This window comes from Papio anubis, chromosome 19, assembly GCF_008728515.1.
Source record: "Papio anubis isolate 15944 chromosome 19, Panubis1.0, whole genome shotgun sequence".
NCBI classification, from domain to species: domain Eukaryota; kingdom Metazoa; phylum Chordata; class Mammalia; order Primates; family Cercopithecidae; genus Papio; species Papio anubis.
In genome coordinates, this window is record NC_044994.1 from 38893152 (window position 1) to 38915000 (window position 21849).

General features: G+C 34.5%; 1 protein-coding gene across 12 annotated transcripts in view; it reads right to left on the reverse strand.

Annotated features, from left to right (window-relative positions):
* The window catches only part of PIAS2 (protein inhibitor of activated STAT 2), a 158864-nt gene that overhangs the window by 52567 nt on the left and 84448 nt on the right, over positions 1–21849 (reverse strand). For 6 of the 12 annotated variants that reach the window (XM_021930099.2, XM_021930101.2, XM_021930102.2 and 3 more), the window contains 3 exons: positions 19967–20100; positions 18193–18364; positions 10882–11021 (listed from right to left, as the gene is read on the reverse strand). In XM_021930099.2, coding sequence (XP_021785791.2) covers positions 10882–11021; positions 18193–18364; positions 19967–20100 — 446 coding nt within the window. The other 6 variants (XR_640469.3, XM_009192677.4, XM_009192676.4 and 3 more) reach the window with 6 other exon arrangements.

The window sequence follows — 21849 nt, forward strand, 5'->3', positions numbered from 1 at the left end:
TTAAAGTCTGATGGCTCAGTAATCATGATGCTGCCATAAGGCCAAAATCATAAAGTACTAATGCTCAAAGACAGATACACAATGTAAGCCCCAACTTCAAGATGATAAACTTCAAAGTGTATTTTTTAAAATGCAAATTGCCTGTATGAAATAAATTAAAAATTTATATGTAATTTCAGTGTAAAACACCAAACTGAACATTAAAACTGTTCACAGAAAACAGAAAAAAAAAAAAATCACAATTACAAAAGCACAGAGGTATCAGTTATAAGAACCAAGTAAATAAACTAATTTCTGTTAATATTTTCATTTACTTTATAAAACTTTGTTGATTAAATTGGGGAGTCTCTGACAATCTAAAGGGTAACAAAATAACAAATATACATCATTTCTTTATTAATTATGCCACACAAATCAAGTTAAATTTTTTCTATCTGATTACAGAGTCAATAAAAATTGCATCTGTATTTAGAGCAGCAACATAAAACTTTATGAGAAAGAAATATTATATCTGGACCAAAAAACTACAACGTGGGTTGGAAATCTAATGACTAAGAAAGTAAAACTGGCAACTATGTGCAACTACTGCTCGTAGATTCGGGTTTTTTCCCCCCACATCTTTAAAATAAGCAGCCCCCACAAAGGGATAATCCCTTGAATAAGGAGACGATGTAGCCAAAGAAGGGATGATATGGGAAACCACATGAAATTAAATCAACATAAAAAGAATACACAAAGACCATGGAAACTTGAGAAGGTTAAAACAAAACTAAAACAAAACAAAACAAAAAAACAACAAGAAAAACAAAACCCAAGCAAGGACAAGTAAGCTCCTTGGAGCTGAACCAACTCTTACGTAGTACGCCCCTATTCTAACTGAAATTGATGAGTCCTCACCTGGGCACTTCAGTTTGAGAAATCAATTGGTTGGATTGGCCATTAAAACAAGGACTTCGTTTTTAAGGTAAACCTTAGAGAGAGAAAGCTAAACAGAAAAGTACTAAATCCTTGTGAACTCAAAAATGATTTAGGAAGTCAAATGAAGCAAACTATAAAACTTGGATGAAAATGTTTCTCTAAGAGTAAAATCCAGTTTTCTGTGTGATTTAAAATCAAACCAACACATTACAGAAGAAAATTTTCAAAGTGCACCCAATACAACCTCAGAGATTCCCTGAAGTGTTTGGGGTAGCATGGATTGAGACAGGAAGTGGGTTCAGGCCCATCTTCCCCAACGCTTCTTCACTTTAATTCAAACATTTATAATTCTCTTTTGTCTTTTGTAGTTTCAGGTAAGATTTCGTTTTTAAAAAAGGAAAAAAAAATCTAATGCTGTCCCTTTTTCTAAGTTTGAAAATCACTGCTGAGACTGAAATTACATTGGTGAGAAATATGATCATCATAAATCTAAAACACATTTTCTATGTCAGTGCTACCAAAATACAAAGTTTCATCAAGTATTTCACTACTATTCTGTAAAATAAATGAGAAAATTAAGTTCTTGGGAAGAAATTAAATTTTGTTATTACCACCTCCCAAAATTTGCTCTTCTGCTGGCTCCAAGATATCAATATTTGATAGTGTGAACAAATTTCTAACAAACATTTCAGTCACACCGTACCCCAAAGACATTTCATTCAATGGCTGCATAGGGTTTCTTGTTTGAGAAGACAAGCCTCAAATTTATAGAAAACTCTAGAATGAAGAATGTACAATTACTAAAAACATAATAACACACATTATGTCAAGGGCAGAATCTGCATAGTGCTCTTAAACATAATCACCAATGAAGAGTAGCCAAATCCCAGAACTTCACACAGCATTCATTAGCAAACAACGTCAAAGTGTAAATGATAAGCAGGAAAAAAGCCAAGTAACATAAATGCCGTTTTTCTTTGATGGGATCATGAAGAAAAGTGGAACTGCAGGACGAAGAGTGGAATCCAAGCTTTGGCCACGTACTGAAACTTCATTACTTCAATGAAACAGAACAAACCTCCATGGAAAGGACTCATTCAGCAAACATTAATTTCTTTCCATTTTTTTTTCCTTCACGTAGGTTAAACAGAAGTTGCTGTCATTCTAGAATCACTGATTACAATTTTTTTTAATTAGAAAAAAGGTTACTTGAATATTTACATAATTTTATTGCTCTTTAACAAAAACTTTTTTCATTGATTTGTAGACTCCATCCATTAATGTATGAAAGTGAAATCCATCTCTCAGGAAGTTACAGTTATGGCTGAATGTATCTGATGCTGAGAGTACAGCATAATTAAGCAAAATCCTTGCATGTCATTTGGTTCTTGTTGCAGTCTTCTGTGTTCACCTCTCAGAAAGCAAAAGAATCCATCTGACTTTCAATAAATACCAAATTGTTTAAAAAAAAAAAAAAAGTTTCCACAGATTAGAGATCCAAGAAAAAGCAGTTCTGATGAATGATTCCCAGAATCAAGTGAGTCCTCCTTTAGTCCAATGAGATGATGTCAGGAATGTTACTTCCACTGCTGGTTATGACCCCTGTCTCACTCCTGCTGCTGGATGAACTAACATGAGTACTGCTTTCATGGGAGCTGGTGGTGGTGACAGACGTACTGCTTGCTGTTAAGGGTGAGGTGAGACTATCCAAAAACATAGGAGGACAGTACTGCTTGAAACAAACAATGATGCCAATGAGGAAGAGGCTACTTGATTTTAAATAAAGAGACTAGAAATTATTAGATATGCATAAGCAATATTCACATATTTAAATCCCGCTGGGATTTAAAAATTGCTCAAAACTTCACATCTTTGGGTGGAAGGTGGCATGAATTCAGCTATTTTACATTATTTAGAGAATGCAGCATATATTCTTGATTCTCTCTAAACTTGTGGAACTTGTTTGCTGACTGCATACAAAGGTAAAAGTATAATGTCAACAATAACTGAAGTCATTTAATACTAAATATTGGCCCTCCAATGACAACTCATACTTAAAAAGAATTTGCTCCCTAACTGTATTTAGTTGGGTGTCAATTTTGAAAGAACTGTTGAGCTTACACTGGCATTTTTGCTTAATAACATTTTAAAAAGTATTTGTTAGCCTTTCCCGGTGTGAATTAAGTATCAAACAGACCCTTTATGAAGGTTAAGGTTGACCAGCTGAATGATGGCATTGGACTCCTTTGTACATAAACATAAAATACCTGTGTCATCAGAATGACAACATTCATTCTAAAACACAGACTAGATGGTAGCTAACTATCATAGGATCCTCAGGACAGAAAATTATCTCAGGTAATCACAAAGTTTTGCAATAAATGTTAAAGAAGATCTAATCTAATCTTCTCGTGATGCCTGTTTAACACCCCTTTCCTAGTGCTCATATTTCACAAGTTCCCTTACAATCCTGGTTACTGATCCCATCACTGATCCAAACAAGTACAAACCTGAGTGTACTACTCTAATATTAACAGAGGAGTGAAGAGAGATGAGCCAAAAGCATTGTATCTGTATAAAATATTTTATGTGAGAAACGACTGCACTGACTTTAGCAAAACAGGAGGTCTTAGTGATATCCTGCAAGAGATGTTTTAAGTTTGTCATTAGTTCAACTGTATGAAAGATCAGTAAGGATATCTGACTCACATTCCCCATTCTCAAGATTATGTAGCTTATCATTAGAGACACTGGATTACGGGAACAGGAATTTAAAAGTCAAGTTGTTTAGACTACATGATTTCCAAGGCTGGTGAATAAAACAGAAACAACAGTGCCAGGTTTAAGTTGCCAGTCAGAGGGACAGCAACAACTAAAATTCAGACTGCCCTTCAAAAGAACAAGTTATTCAACGCTTTGAATAGATAACTGTTTTGGTTCATCAATAAAATGAATGCCCCACACAGAGTCAAGGGACATTAGTTACAGGGAGAAGAACAGTTCTTAAAGAGCTTCCAAGGAGCTCTAAAGATAGTTGAATTGTCAGGTATTAAAACTCTTTTCTAAAATCAAATCAATTTCTAACTTTCCATTAAAACTGGGGGGTAAATCTAGAATAAAGCCAAGAAACTTACATTTCATTCCTGCTACCTCTCAGGCAGTTTTTGATTGCCTCATAGGAAAAAGATACTCATTTATGAAAGTAGTCCTAGATGCTACAGTCCTGCCATCAACAGGCTCTGCACTGAATTCTTAGAAGTATTCAGATTGCAGCCACTTAAGTTCTAACCCTGCATCCCTTATTGTAGATACAATGACAAGAATTAAGGGATAATATGGAGGTCAAGTAGTAAAACCTAAGGATTCTATGGCAAACTGTAAGGCCCCACCTCACCCTTCTACTACGGAGTCACCAAATAAGTTAGACCACTGCTAAATATACAAAATAGAGCTATGAAATAAAAACCTCTAGGTTCCAAGATAATTTTTTGTAAAAGAACTGGTCACATAAAAATTAGTAATCCCTTACATCTGAAGAATCCATTTCCTAGAAAAATACAGATACCTTTGCTAGGTACCTTTGTTATATATACTGCTAGAAGGAGGTCAACACCGAATGACAAGAAATTCCTCAGTCTGCACATAAATTTCTGGCGCTGTTCATGTAATCTGATAGAGTACTGAAACAGGAGGCTGATACAGGACCTCTCCTCCTCTGCTCTGACTCTGCTATAAACCTGTCTGTGCAATCCATGCTCACTGTAAGGTCTTCAGGTTGGGACTCTGGGCTACTAGGGTTTCTCATCTTTGACAGAGAAAACAGGGATGACTGACATATAGCAACTTTAAACTGGGGCCTCCCCAAAGTCCAAATTTGAATGTCTTTAAAAACAATGAAGAATCAAGCTAATGAGTCAAGTCTGTCTAATCAGGTTTAGCTACTGATTTTCTATGTACAGAATGTTTTAGCTAAAAAATAAAACTGTATTTGTAAAATTTTAACTTGCAGCCACCCAGAACTGCTTCCATTCATTCTAATCATTCAAATGCTTGTAAGAGATGCCAACTGATTAAGCTAAATAAAACAGAATTTAAAATTTAGATATTAAAGACAAAAATCATAAACTGAAAACAACTTTATTCCTTCAAATAAATTGTGAAATATTTGCACAGTACTTCCTTTCCATCAATGTAAGTAATTCAGAGTTGACTGTCCTGATTTTATGCAACTGGTCATTTTTAGTTAGTATGACATAACCAACAATCAAATACAAATTAGTTGCTTAAATTCAGGATACATACCTGGGGATCAACTGGAATAAGGGAAAGAAAATCCAAACCTAAAACAAAAATGCTTTGTTAATAGTTGTCTCATATTTTAGGAGACCAGAATTATTTCCCTAAATCATTTTTATCACAAATCACAAAACATTTGTGGTAAGTGCTTACCACTCTGCCACAGGGAAGTTCTATACCATGATTAGTGATATTTGAAGTGTTTAAAACCCAAAGATGAATATATTCTCTGATAAAACAACTGGAAAAACTAGCTCCCAGAGACTCAAAGAAGTACAAAACTTTTCAGAGAAGGACTAGTCAGAACAAATGTTTCCCCCTTTGCAGCTTAACAGAATGAGAAGCAATAAAAATGATGAGCTAATGATCTGGATTTGAACCTTCAAAAATAAAAAAACAAAAAAACATACTTAAGCTCTTAAGATATTTCACATTTATTTTTCAGAAATACAGAGGTTCATCTAAGTATCACCTCTTAAACAGATGTCTATTTCAATGATAGCTCTCTGTTCCAGCTGTCCCCACATCAAGAGCAGTACATAGTCCAACGCTCTGCACAAAGCACACACTCAGGAACTGCTGTGCTAACACGGTTAAGTTATTAAGGGTTACTGGGTTCTGAGCTAATGTAATTTTCTGAACCAGAGAACTGTAATTGTTCAATTAGGTTTTAGAAAGAGGAATGTGTAGAAGATTGTCCAGTAATATAATTTTGACATATTCAAACAATATTAATAAATACAATTTTTAGGTCTGAAAAGTCTAGTAATAAACTTCAATGTCTGTTCACCTAGACCTCCCTGTGTGACTTAATTCTCTTTAATTATTTCAAAACATTAAAAAAGAAACCATACGTCATTAAGACAGGCCAATTTCTATTCAATTCCACGATTTTTATGCTGGCATTCAGAGACACTCTGAATATAACCACCACACAGAGAAAGTCTGACATTATGCTTTTATGCAAAATAGACAATATCAGTGGGGACATTTAAAATATTTACTAATCAGTATGAATTTATAACTCAAAAAATTTAAATATATTTATCTTATAATCTCCAAATAATGGTATTACAAAAATGCTTATCAAGTGATACAAGCTATAGCACCAATCATTTGAAAGAAATCATTCCAACGATTTCTAAAGCCTTTTTGAAAATTGTTGCTACAGATTTTTTTTTTTCTTTTTTGGGAGACACTGAGTCTGCTTTGTTGCCTAGGCTGGGATGCAGAGGTACAATCATAGGTCACTGCAGCCTTTACCTCCTGGCCTCAGCCTCACAAAAAGCAGGGGCTACAGGCGTGTGTCACCATGCTCAGCTTATTATTATTATTATTATTATTATTATTATTATTATTATTATTTTTGTTTTTAGAGAGAGGGTCTCACTATGTTGCCCAGGTTGGTTTTGAACTCCAGAGCTCAAGCGATCCTCCCACCTCAGCCTCACCAAGTACTGGGATTACAGACACAAGCCACCGCACCCAGCTTGCTGTAATTTTTCATTTCATATGTCTGTCACTAGCTATATGATACGATGGTTTGAGCCAATACTAAACCAAAGAGAATTACAACAAACTTTTCCAATGACTTCTCTATTAAAATAATAGGTGAGATATCTCAAAAAGCAGACTTTGTCTTCATATTGATACTATTCAGTAAATCATCTCTCTGCTTCTGCCAAAGAACTCAAAATTTGTCTAGCCCTTGTAATACCTTCAGAGTTTTACATTTTCAATTTCTATTATTAAGTAAAAAAAGTTTATTGGAATGTTATTTATTTTGTTCTGCTTCAAATGGTATAACCATTTTCTTTTTACAGTACCTTCTATCTTTTCAGTTTTTCGGTTTTCTTCATATTTATAATAGTTTCTACCTTTTTATAGTTTTTCAGTTTCATACACTCAATCACCTTTAATATTTGTTGTATCTCTCAGTTCATGTTAGTAACTGAAACCTTTTTATAACACGAAAGTATCGACGATGGTGTTGGAATACTGTGTACCGATGCCAAGCCACTCAAAAATGCTCATTTTCTAAATGTTCAACTATTTCCATTTCATAATTTCAGTTAAAATAAATATGCAAGCTTGATATAAAACAGTTTGAAAATCATATCAAGCCTGTGTATTATTTTAATTGAAATTAAAAATTGAAGCTGTATCACCAGAGAATGCCCACTGAGGATCCTATTTTCATTATTTCCATTCCAGTTCTTCAGATGTACTGTAATTCTCTTTGATGATTTCATGTGTGCAGTAAATACAAAGTTTATTTAGAAAAGAATTAAGAGATTTACTTATCTGTATCTTGATACCTCATCCATGGAAAATTGAATGTGGTGACTTATACAACACCATAATAAAATATCTAGAAATTTTTCTAAAATTTTGGTTGGAATTCTAGATTGTTTACCAAGCATTACAAGGGTGCTGTCTATATAAAATCTGTTTAATGTAAATATTTCTCCCACTGAAACCATTTTTTTCTCAAGTACTAACAGTGAAGTTTGGTATCGTATTTTAGATGCTATTCTTCCTAAGAAAAAAACGAAATCATCCAAGTCTTCTTGCATTTTACATTTTAAGCAGAATATTAAAACTCTTATATGAAATAAAGTTTCATCAGTAGTGATTAAAATTTTACTGCCTTGTTTCATAAGTTTATTAGCAAAATGCAGTTTCTTATTTCACCGTAAGTTTCAATTGCAGCATGCCATACTGATACATTTTTATGCCCTCCTAAGTATTTCATGGTTGAAAATGGTCAATCACTTTTAACTAAAAAGCAGGTAGTGTTAACACTATTTTATCAACACTGATAAAATTTTAATTTTAAAATTTTAAGTGCTTCACTGTGAAATTGACTCATTAAGACTTTTTTCCTTATTGATGACAACACATTTTCTTTGAGTCATAAACTTTAACAAAACATAACTGCTACATGATTAAATATGTAAATGTTTAGCACTTTCAAATTTTAATGATACAACTTTTGAGCACCATTCGCACCTGACAATATGGCACTAGCAATAATAAGGCAGTCATATTTTTCCTTGAAATAATCAAGCTGTTTTCCACTCCATAAATACAAATTATTTGTTTTATTTTGTATTCACTGTTGCACAGTATCAGAAGATGTTCCAAGCTTCAGTTCATTATTAATATCATTTCTTCTTTGTTCTCCTGCAGATTCAGAAGATTCATGTTTATGTTTAAAAGGAATGTTAAGAAATGTATTAAAACTTTGTTATCTCTCCATTCTTGGTGTTCTATTTAATATTTTATTATAAATTATTAAGTTTATCAATACTAAAATTCTTCACAGTATGACTAATTACATAAAAATTATGCATAAAAATAAAACCAAATTACTAATCACAAAAGAGCACATTAACAATAAAATCAAAGTAAAACTAAACTATTTAGATATAGTAATTGCTACATAATTAATACATGATGATAAACTAGCAATTCTTCTAAAGAACAATAGATCCTATTCTATTCAGTTATCAATTGGTAAGAAAGCTTTTCAATAACAACAATCAGTATCACCATAATTGTTAATATTGGCTAAATATGAGCCTTGGATATTAGTCTTGTTTGCTCAATACCAGCTTGAAACGCATTTTTACCAAATACCCAGTTCAGACATATTTTACTGCATTTTTCTCAAGTTTGCACATTCCTAAAAAGAAATAAAGTCTTATTTTATGCCCAAATTTTGAAATAATGTAAATTTCCCCCAATTAAAAATTAATCCAGATTCACAGAACTGAAAAACAGGGCAAGTGATTTGTAAATTGTGTCTATACTATTGCTAAACGGTAGGATCACTTTAATGAACAGAAATGCTCATTATCTTTTTTCAGGATTAATTTTTAATTCAAGGTCTTTAGGAAACAAATCCTTTTGGAATGCTTGCTTATAACACATACTGAGATGACATGTAGACACTCTTCCAACTAGCCAATGTTACAGCCATAAAAGGCAGTTAGGAATTAAGAATCTCTGAATTTCCATCTTTGTCCCCGACATGAAACCTCACCTGTACCTTAGCATCAGACTTTGTATATACTTTACAAATACTTTACAATTTGTGCTAGCTGGGTCTACAAAGAACTTCTTAAAATACCAACTCCCAAATTACATATGGAGTAAATATATTTAAGAAGCAAAAAATAACTTTAAAAGCCATTTTTTTCAATGGGTACTATAAAATGTCTATTCTTTTCCACTAAATTTTATTCACATAATCTAAACAAATTTCAAGAAGCAAAATCATACTGAGCCAATTATCAATTGTTTCAGTAACACAAATTTTCACCCAGAGGATAAGCATTGTGCTTAAAAATAAAGATCTCACTAAGGGAAGAAAAAAAATAAATCATAGGTCAAAATTAACTTCATAAATCTAGAGAAGAAAATTAGTAACAGGAGAGAATTGTTTTCCACTAAAAGGGCCTTCAGAGAGAAGGGAAGTCATGAATGTACTGGTTCTAACTTGCTCAAATATAACTGACAGAAATGTCTGCAAAAGCAATGGCTATGGAGAGAGGGAAGAAGAGTAAAGGAGGGAAGTTTAAATTTTGTAATACAGCCTTGCCTGCAGAAGTCCTGATACTAAGGTAATTCAAGCAACCTTGATATTTTACAGTAGATTCCCCCTTATGTTTTGCCTTCTGTGATTGCAGTTACCTGTGGTCAACTGCAGTCAGAAAGTATCACATGGAAAATTCCAGAAATAAACAATTCATAGGTTTTAAATTACACACTGCTCTGAATAGTCTGATGAAATCTCATGCTGTTCTGGCTCCATCATGCTCCATCCCACTCAGGACATGAACCATTCCTCTGTCCAGTGGCTCCCAGCTTTGTCACTCAGTAGCCATCTAAGTTATCAGATTAACTATCTCAGTACACAGTGCTTGTGTTCAAGTAACCCTTATTTTAACTTAATAATGGCAACCAAGTGCAAGAGTAGTGATGCTAGCATATTGTTATAATTGTTCTATTAGTTATTGCTGTTCATCTCTTACTATGCCTAATTTAAAAATTCAACTTTATCATGAATATGTCTTTATAGAAAAGAACAGTATATATAGGGTTCTGTAATATCTGTGGTTTCAGATATTTACTGGGGGTCCTGGAACTTATCCCCCATGGATAAGGGGAAACTACTGTACATATAAAAGATATCCCAAGTATTAAGCCCCGCTTTAGGGAAACAGATGGTAGACCCTATCTTTGTAAGGAGAATAAAATCCACAGCTCATAGGAAAAATCAGCCCCAAACAACATCAGTATATTAGTTCTAATGAGCTACCAAGAAGAGTATGAGAAAATATGCTCCCTTCACCTGTGAGGTTCTACAATAGGTAAACGAAGAAAAAGTCTCTAAGTACAAATTCTCCAAAAGGGAGAATAAAATCTCTAACATTTACTATTCTACTATATTTCTTATCACCAGGAATCTATAGATTGCTCTGTAGTTAAAATAACAACTGGATGTAGTATATAAAAACAGGTAAGACCTTTACATGAAGCCTTCAAATTTCCTTAGCACTTCTATTGAAAATTTCAAAACTATATTGGCTTCACAGATTAAGATTAAAAATAATAAACTTTGATTAAAAAAACAAAAGAAAACAAAAACACTCCACATACCTGGCAAATCTGATGACATGCTTGATATTGGCGTGTGGTGGAATGGTACTGAGTAGTCTGTTAATGAAGGCGGAATAGCAGCAGGATCAACCGAAGTCACACTGGGCACCCTTACAGAAGATGGCTGATACATGAGAACCCTGTTTTAAATAGCATGGGAAATTACAAACAATCTGGCTGTTAGTTCACAGGAGAGAAGAGCTGCACCACTGGGCATTCTCAGTTGTTTGTTCACTAGTTTTAGCACAACTACATGGCAGCTACTCACTACACAGCACTCCACTCTCCTCTCCTCTCCCACAAGAGTCTTCATTTTAACATGAACGTACCTTGGCTCTCAACAGCAACTGCGACATAAGAGCAAGTTGACATTCAAACACAATGTACAGTGCTGGAGTGGGATATAACACTTTCATCCACAAACAGAAACAGACATCACTTTTATTAATGTGTATGTAATAAGTATATGGGTACCAGTGATTTTATCTTTAAAGAAATTTAAAACTAACATAGAAGATCCCTAAGGTTTGATTTAAATCAGGGAACCTTTAGAAGTGAAGCTACTTACTATAGCACAACCCAAATTTCTTCAAGTCTAACTTGAATTGTATTAATTATTTGCAATCTTTTCTGGGAATCATCTGAGCAAAATTACCCAGTCTTGCGGCCAGCCAACTTGATGGCAACAGGCCACAATCAGAAATGAGGATGAGTATTCAGGATTTAAAATATAATATCCAGAAATAAAAATGCTGGCTACCATGATACCACCTACCAGGTAGGTGAAATCCCAAGATAATTTATGATTTTAAAATTAGCTGTTCATGCTACCAAAAATACAAATTAAACATGTAATAAATACTTCACAACTGATATTATATAAAAAAATATATATACACTATAGAATTACTTTATAATTTCAAGAAGCAGTATAACTAAACGTATTTTGAAAAAGTTCAAGCTTAAACAGAGATTTTTTTGCATTCTTCCTATTTAACCTGCATTTTCTCTTAGCCCAGGGTAAACAACTACAGCTTCACAAGAAAGACATCCTTGAATGTATGTAGGAAACTGAGCATCATTACTGGTCTTATGGTTGATAGTAGGAACCTTGCAAACAAGGGGTAAAACATTAAGGTTAGTATCCCAAAGCACTGCCAGTCAACTACCGTAAGCTTAATGACGAAGATACAGAATTCTGTAGCTGGAAAAGACCATTATGAAGATGAAGAAAACGTCTCAAAAACTTAAAGTAGAACCATGGTCACAAAGCTAGACTGGGATAACCTCTGGGCATCCTTTCCCTTTCCTGTTATTGCTGATTATTAAATATCAGTAATAAGAAATGACAAATTGCATGACATTCTTTGTACTCTGACAAACTATTTCATAACCTCAATTTAAATGTCAAACCACTTAAATATGGATATCACTACAAACGTGGAAAACAGTCATCTTGAGGGTACATATACGGTTGAGTGGGCAACTATGTTAAGTCTCAGAAAAGTGAATAAATAACACAGGTCAGAGTTCAGAAATCTTTAAAAACTGATCCATTTAGGAAGCTTATGACATATAATATTCTTGAGGCAATAACATAGCCTGGTATTTGAAAATACATTTTCCTGAGGTAGATAAAGATAGAAGGAAGTTATCTTCCAAAATTCAATCACGTGTCTGTAGGTTAGAATCTGGAGATTTCTTGGCCTCCAGTGCTATTCGAAGACCTAAATCCACAAGCAGTATGTGAGTTATGTTAGAAAAGGCAGACTCTGGAGGAAAAAGAGAAGTTGGGAGGAGATAAAATAAGTTATATTGTATCTAAAGCTCGTCTTTTTTGGAGGTTTGAAAACAGTGGTCCTTCACAGGGATCAAAGGAGAAGAACAGGACATCATCACAAGTTTTTCAAATAACATGAGACCACCTCTCACACACAAGAGTTTTTATGAGAAATTGGAGGAAGGACACAATGGGTAAGGAGGAGAGACTGGAGTATATATGAGTGCTGGGGAGGGGACTAAAGAAGTGGCTCTGATTATTCTGGCTATCTCAAAGTATTAATATCTTATTGTTGTTAAAATATTAACAGGCAGGCTTTTGAAGACCAAATATATATAAAGTTTCATTTAATTTAAAAACTTTCTACTTAAAAGTACATTTAGAGCCAGGCAAGGTGGTTCACACCTGTAATCTCAGGACTTTGGGAGGCCAAGGCAGGAGGATTGCTTGAGCCAGAAGTTTGAGACCAGACTAGGCAACACAGGGAGACCTTGTATCTACAAAAAATTAAAAAAAAAAAAAAAAAAAAACAGAAAAAAAAACGTACTGAAGCATGCCTAAGGTCCTAGCTACTTGGAAGGCTGAGGCTGAGACTGCTTGAGTGCAGGCGGTAGAGGCTGCAGTGAGCCATGAATGCTCCACTGCACTCTAGCCTGGACAACAGAGCAAGACCCTGTCTCAAAAAAAAAGTACATTTAACCTATCATGGTTTTTTTCTTTCTCTGCCACTGAAAGAAACTAAAAGACTTTCTGGTACAAGAAAAAGACAATGAACGTTAGAAAAGAATGTTAGAAAAGGCAGACTCTGGAGGAAAAAGAGAAGTTGGGAGGAGATAAAATAAGTTATATTGTACCTAAAGCTCGTCTTTTTTGGAGGTCTGAAAACAGTGAAACATTCTCCCACTCCCCCTTCTAATCCTTTGCTATTTCACACTGGAGATTCTTTTGTTTTGATCCTGATTGACCCTTCAACTTGAAATAGACTTACATGTAACAACAATAACAGAGCTCCCTTTCCTTCTCTGACCCCTTGACTTACATCTACAGAGGAGTCAAGTGAATGTCCCTATACACCTGTCACCACAGTAACACCTAATAACTGTACGTGTCCTGTCACTTAGCAACATGAAACTTTACATGATTAAATAGCTACTCCTTACTTAGGCAATACCAAAAGGTTGACTGTCAAAACATGTGAAATGTGAAAATCCAATGGGGGTAAAAATTAGTAAATCAACATCTAAAACCTCAGCAAACATATGAAAAGCTAACAATTTAGTGTTGGTTAATTCCCATCACCTGAATGTTGCAAACATTAATACAAATTCAACTTTACATAGAATGGCTTAAAGTAGTCATTAGTTAGGATTATCAAATTACATACTGGTAGCAGGTTTTTGTTATCAGAATCTTCACAAGGACCACATTCAGAAACAAAATGATTCTAAAGCCTATGCAAAAAACAGAAATGAGTAACAGATTCCATGAAAAAATGTAAATGGCTATGGATGGTGAAATGATGGATGTAAAAATGTGATGCTATATATAAAGATTTAAAGCTTCTAAAGTTTGTTACTGCCTCTTCATAGGATTGGTAAACACACACAGATATGTGTATACATTATGCAAGTGTACATTTATATTTTAAACATTTGTAACTTTATCCATAATATCACAGCACAAAAGTGAATTGCTAGAATGCTGCTATACAGCAAATATTAGTATTTTGGATTATATGCTGGATCAGAGAATTGCATGAAACTCACATTTGGCTCAGACTTGGATGTCTGAAAATAGGTTGACAATTTTTATTTATAACCCTGAAGTTCACTGTATGCTCCCACTTTATGATCATAAAAGTATAAAAAAGATTCAATTTTGCTACCAATTCCTAATGATTAATCTGGAGACATACCAATTTATCCTTTTTTTGTTTCCTGTCTTTAGAATACCTTCTTACTAAGGCAAAGCAACCACTCATTTTCCAGAAGGGGCATAATATGCAAAATTATCTTTTAATATGGAAAAACATCAGAGATTTTCTAAAGGTCTTAAGATTAACATACAAGTTTCTTCTGACAGGTATTATAAGACTGCATTCAAAGACTCCAGTTGGTATGCAGAGAAAGGGAATAGGACTGCCATCAAAATAGCAATGATTCTCTCTAGGTGAGATACTTTTTGCTTTCTTCTTGGTGCTTTGTAAAATTGTTTATAAGAATAATTTTTACTAAAACAATATACCTCTTAAAAGATAGCTGCTCACAGGCAGGTGTGCTGGCTTACGCACTTTGTAATCCTAGCACTTTGGGAGGCCAAGACAAGTGGATGGCTTGAGCTCAGGAGTTGAGACCAGCCTGGGCAACATGGTGAAACCCCATGTTTACAAAAAAAATACAAAAAAATTAGCTGGGGGTGGTAGTTCCAGCTAATTGGAGGGCTGAGGCAGGAGGATCGCTTGAACACAGGAGGTCAAGACTGCAATGAGCTGGGATCACATCACAGCAATCTAGCCTGGGTCACAAACTGAGACCCTGCCTCAAAAAAATTTAAAAAAAAAAAAAAAAAAGAAAGAAAAAGAAAGAAAAAGAAAAAATAGCTGCTCACATAATTTTGGGGCTGTGAATTAGAGGTTTTCCCGATTTCTCATTCTCTATTCTTTCTCATTTGCTTACTATCTTTGACGGCCAAAAAATCCTATGACAAACTTACACAGCATAGGAAAACCATAAAAACTCTAGATACTGAACTACAAGAAAGGATATGAAAAGGACAACCAAGAACAAAGCCACAAAGGTCTAAGAGTAGGAGGGAATCACAGAGATGATATAACCATAGCATGAGCCTCCACTATGACACTGTGACAGGCGGCAGCCACTCTAAAACACAAAATATGATTTCGGGACAAAAGATTAAATTTCCTAGTACTCAGAAAGCTCCAACAGAAAGTCTGTCCATGTATCTTTAGTTCACTGGACCTAAATCTGGTAAGAAATCACAAATTTAATCCAGCTAGTCAATGTCTCCCTTTTAAGAACTACAAGGTGGCTGTCACATAATCTCTTCTCCTGGTTTAACAGCTTCAGTCCTTAAGACCCAGTCATCCATCTTGCTCCAGATTCCACTATTCACTTTCCTGTTCCCCTGCTCTGGTCATACTTATTTGTTAATACCATTCTTAATGATCAGCACTGACTGAAATGCTCTGAGAGTCATATAGCCTAAAATGGAACAAAACTGGCACGGTATGGATCCTGGATACTATGCTTATTTTACTAATGCTAAGAACAAATTGGTTTTAGTGGTGAACCCTTCAAACCATTAATTGAAACCTGACATTTGAAGAGTTTCTATCAGAAATGGCAATTAATTTACTGAAGGCCTTTCCAACATCTATGAAGACGACTACATAGTTGTCCTTATGACAAGATACATCTTATCAATGTATTTCCTAATATTAAAGCACTCCTAGGATAAACTACTTTGTCACATATGTCATTTTAATATATAATTAAATGATTTCCTAAGACTGAATTCAGAATTTTCATTTATCTTTCTACATGAGTCTGTTTCTTAAGAGTTCTTCCGTGTAAGTATTAATGTGTATGTATGTCTAGCTTGGGTATTAAGGGCTACATCAGCTTCATGGAATGAACTAGGTAGCTGCACTTTATACAGACTTCTAAAATAAACTTTCAAGTGTTGCTGGTTTAGTTACAAATTTCTACCTTATACTTACCAATGTTAGTTTTTGTTTTCTTTTCAGCCTAGATGAGAAACCTTAACATTTATCTCTATAGTAGCTGACCACAGATGTAAACTATCCTTATTCCTCTGCATACTGAGGTCACTTCAGATTTTGTCACCCACTGTGTATGTGCCATCCCTCCTGTTTCATGGACTCATCAAACATAGATAAAAATGTGGTAAAGGACAGAGGGTAGACCCTTGTGGCATGCTACCAGAGACATGCTCCAAGATCACAATGACTCATGAGTCAGCATCACTAGGCATGACCTCTCAACCTGGCATGAATTCAGCCAACTACAGTACTTGCAACTCATGTTTTTCCACTATATTCTAAAGGATATCATTACAGAGTAAAATCCAGAAACATCACATCTAAGCATTCATTCCCCTGATACTCCACCCCAGTAACCATTTCAAAATTATATCTTCATTTTTTGTGTATTATTTAAATTAAGATGTACCAGTCAATTTGTCTCAAAGGAGCAATAAATGATTGGCACAACAGGAAAAAATCGACTTGAAACACTTCCTCATTTTGTTCCACACACACAAAAACCCCACCTCATTCTAATTAAATAGGTAGAAGTAAATATATGCCCTTAATATATGTGTAAATTATATCTGGAAATATTAAGTATTTTAACAGTAAAGAAGGCAGCTGAAAAGGTTTAATTCTTAAAATTATAAAAATAAACAATGTTGCAAAAGGAGGTATTTTATATAAAATGTCTAGAATAGGCATTACAGAGACAAAAAAATGACTGCCTAGATTTGGGGTGTAACTAGAAATAAACTACAAAAGAACATGAAGAAAGTTTTTTTGGGTGTTGAAAATATTCTACTACTGAATCATGGTGATGATTGCACAGCTCTATGTATTTTCTAAAATATCGCTGAATTGTGCAGTTACATACTTAAGATGGGTACATTTTATGCTATGTAAATTATACCTCAGTAAAGCTGTTAGAAAATAAAGTGGACCAAGAGGCCAAAAAGATGACACTAGCACTCCCAAGTCTGAAAGAATGTGTTCGTGAACTGTCAGGAGAACTCTCCTGTTATCTCCTTGTATGATCCAAAACCTCTCTGAAAAAGCAACTATTGCTAAATACCCAAACCTGATTTTAAATGCAGGCCAGTAATGGCTTCTGCCAGATAACTTATAGAGAATCTATGCTAAAATTCAGGTAGAATGCCATCTTACCCATCCATAGCTTGCCCTGGAGAGGTTGAGAAGGGAAAGAAATCAATTTTTATTGAGAAATTACCACATGCCTGACACTGAGGCTTTCTTTCATCTCATTAAAACCTGAAAATAATCCTGTAATATAGGCATTATTTAGCTCCATTTAACAGAACACAAAAAAGAGGCTCAATCAAATTAAGTATTTCATCTAAGATCACAGAACAAGTAAGCGATGGTGTGCCATAATTGGAATCCACACTTGTCAGATTCCCAGTTCCACACCCCATTACACCAGACTTTCTCATTTGGTCTGAGATGCCAAATTTCCTTACAAACAGGTTCAAGAAAATAACAAAAAGTCTCAGGTAGGAAATAAATACCTCACACGCTCACTTTCCAAAGACGTAAATATTTTCTCCATCAAAATGTGCTTCCTACAAACAATGTGCTTACTTGAAAATGTTCCAACTCAACAAAGGCAAATTAAAATAGCCTTCTACAGTTACACCATTTCCCAAAGAGACATTTATAAATCTACCCCAAGAGCAATTAGTTGCGAGTGTAATGAACAATAGTGAACTATAAATTAACAAACCCTTTGGTTGGGCTGCTTTGTGTTTCTGACATAAAGATGCATTTCCTTTTGGCAGGAGGGTCTTCTTCTTCATCAGAAGAGCTTTCTATTGTAAGATCAATAACATCTACTTTCTTCTTGCTTGCCTCACTGGCTACAGTCACTGAACAAGGCTTACTGAGGACGCTTGAACCTGCATGTAAGGAAACAAAAGGAAAAAAAAAAAATCAAAGGTATAACACAAATAAACTCTAGTGGTAGAGTCTAGTATATTCAGTATAGTATATTCCTGACAACACATAGCGCCAGTGGAGCCACCTACTCCAACCCATGGACAGGTACCAACTCCCTAACTCCAGACCTCTGTCTGTAAAATGGTTGTTCACCTAGGGAGACAGGTGAGCACTATTCCTTGACAGAAGGTCAGAAGTCTCAAACTCTCATTCAGACAGAATGTTCTTAGTTATGCCTCCAATACCACTGAAGGATTTGTGCAGCTCCTAATGCTCATCCTGTCTCTGCAGGTCAGCAGTCGTTTTACAGAAAGACACGGAGAGTTAGGGAACTGGTCTCAGGCCATGGGACAAAAATAGGTGAGTTCACCAGCTATGTATTCTCACAGACACGTTGCATAGTTAGCTCAGAACCAGATATTTCCATTCTAGCAATCATGCTCATATCAAAGAAAGTACAAACTTTTCACCATAAGCCAGAACTGATAAAAACTTTCACCTTGATAAGTTGAAAAAACCCAAACCTCTCACTTAAGTTACTCACACATTTAAACTTTTCTTATGAATTATCTACGAATCACATAGGTCCATAGACTACCCACAAAGATAGTCTCACATACCCTATATGTTAACTCAACATTTTCATAGAAAAGTATATTATCTGAATGTATTTAGTTAAAAATGAAAGACAGCTGATAATGGAAAAGCAATAGAAATTTATCAACTAAACCACTCCCCATTTTTCTCAAAGATGACAGAAACCTTGGTCACTGCACTCAGGTTCAGTATCAATCACAGAGGAATAATTAATAATGGCATAAATTCTTTTTTTCCCCTTTCTTCTTACTCCATTCATTACACTGTTTGTTAGAACTTCAAATGTAATCAGAACAAAACTGAAATGCAGTGAATAGACTTAGATAAAAAGAAACTCTAAGTTCACGTGTGGGTTTCAAATTGTTAGGTAAAAAGAAACTCTAAGTTCCCTTGTGGGTTTCAATTACTCAAAATGCCCTCAGTTTCCCTACTTAGTGTGGATAGATGCAGGCAGTTGATGGATAAGTACACATTCTAGGTAATCAAGGCAATGTTAATATTCCTCCCCACAAAGAAATGGAAGGAAACAATTTGTTTACTTTCTGAGCAATTAACCTGTGACCATCCCCAAACCAACAAGGCCATTAATCAATGATGCAGCCCTCTAACCTCACCTCCACTCAGGGTTCCACCTACAGATACTCTAAAAACAATTCTGAAAAACTTTCCACATAAATTCATTTGTGACTTTTCGTTTTGTAACAAACATCGTATTTTAAAATGATTTTAGATGAATGTTTCCTTTATTCTACATACGAAAAATGTACTTTGAAATAGCTGGTAAGATAGTATAAACTTCAGCACATTTCTTCAGGAAAGAATAAAAATCATTTGGGGGAAATTATATATAATCAAAAGATTGAGTCAACAAGCTGAATTCCAAACGTATAGTTCTAGGGGCCAAGATTAATGATAATGTTACATAAGTCTCACTGCTTTGCTCTCTGCTGCTGTTCTACACATACTTTCTATTTTTGTACACGGTTGGCTGGATACTTTCATAGCTTCTTTCTTCGGTCTCATTGGACACCAAGAACCATCTTCCTGGAATTTGATCTCATCCACATCAGAACAGTCATTGAGAATTTCCATAAAAAGCCTAAAAACAATTAAGAAGTACATACATGTAATGAACAGCTTTGCCTAAAGGGGAAATAAGAAAGTAACACACATTACCTTGAAAACATAAGTAATGCTAGCTGATCCCCTTTTCTTTTGGTATTGCAATACTTTTATACTTTACAACAATTATTACACCCTCTTTGTCCTGTTTTAAATCTGTAACAGGCGACATAATAGTTAAGTAACTTACTGAGCATCACCTGTGTAACTCAGTGAGCATCAACGGCTAGAGATTAGTAGATACCTGCAGCCTCCTAGCTGAGGCTGGCAGTAAGAACAGCCTCTAACACAGCACGCAAAACAAACACAAGCAGACAAAGGTTACTATATAGTAAAATAATTTATAAACTTTAACTTTGAGAAAAAAGGATAATGGGGTAGGGGAAGGAGGGAAGAATAGGTAAATAAAAGAAGTCTCAATAAATTTAAAATAAGCAAAGCGTATCTGAATTATGTTCAAATTAAGTCAGTACCAGAAAAATTTGAAAAATTCATAAATATTTGGAAACTAAAGAAACATGAGTCAAAGACAAAAATAAGATTTTGAACGGAATGAAAATAAAAATGTAATAAAATTTGTGGACTGTAGCTAAAGTAGTATTTAAAGTAAATAATCTTCCCTAATTAGAAAATAGTCTCAAATCAATAACTTTATGAAACTAGAAAAAAAAGCAAATTATAGTAAAAGCAAGAAAAAGAGAAATAAAGAAAAAAACAACCAAATAGATAAAAAGAAAAACAGAAAAATCAGCTTCTAGTCAAACTTATTTACACTCACTCCAAAAGAAACAGATAACCTAAGAAGCCCTATGCCTGAAGTTGGATCTGTAGTTAAAAACTTCACCCAAAAAAAAAAAAAAATATCCCAGGCCCAAAGTCTTCTCTAGGGAATTCTACCAAATATTTGAGAAGAAATAATACCACTACTTCCAACTCATTGTACAAGGTCAGCATTACTCTGATAATAAAACCAGGTAGGCACTGGAACAAAACTAAATACCAACATCCCCCATGAACTTTGCAAAACAAATCCAACAACGAATACACACAGGATAACAAATCATGACCAAATGGGGTTCACTCCCACAATACAAGATTAGTTTAATATCCACAAGTCAATCAACATAATGCACCATATTACCAGACTAGTCAATGCAAGGTGGCAGGAAAACAAAAGGCAGCCACGTTAGAAAGAAGAAGTAAAACTGTCTTTATTTAAAAAACATTACTGACTATATAGAAAATCCTATGTAATCTATAATAAAGCCACTAGAACTACTAAGGGATGGGAATAACATATCTTGATATGAAAGCAATATACAAAGGTCAACTATATTTCTATATATTAGCCATAATCACAAAAAATTTTTACATACCACAGAAATATGAAATATTTAGGAATAAACTTGACAGGAGATGTACAAGACACATTGAAAACTGTAAAACACTGCTGAGACAAATAAATAGAAAGATACATCCTGTTCATAAATCAGAAGACTCAATATTGTTATGTCACCACAGACTTATCTACAGAGTCAATGAAAAACAAATCAAAATCCCAGCAGGTTTTTTTCCCTAGTTGACAAGCTGATTCCAAAATTTGTATGAAAATGCAAAGAATCTACAATAGCCAAGACAACTTTGAAAAAGAAGAACAAAGTTGGAAGATTCACACTACCTGACTTTCAGCGAATGCAGTATTGACACAACTACAGACAAATAAATC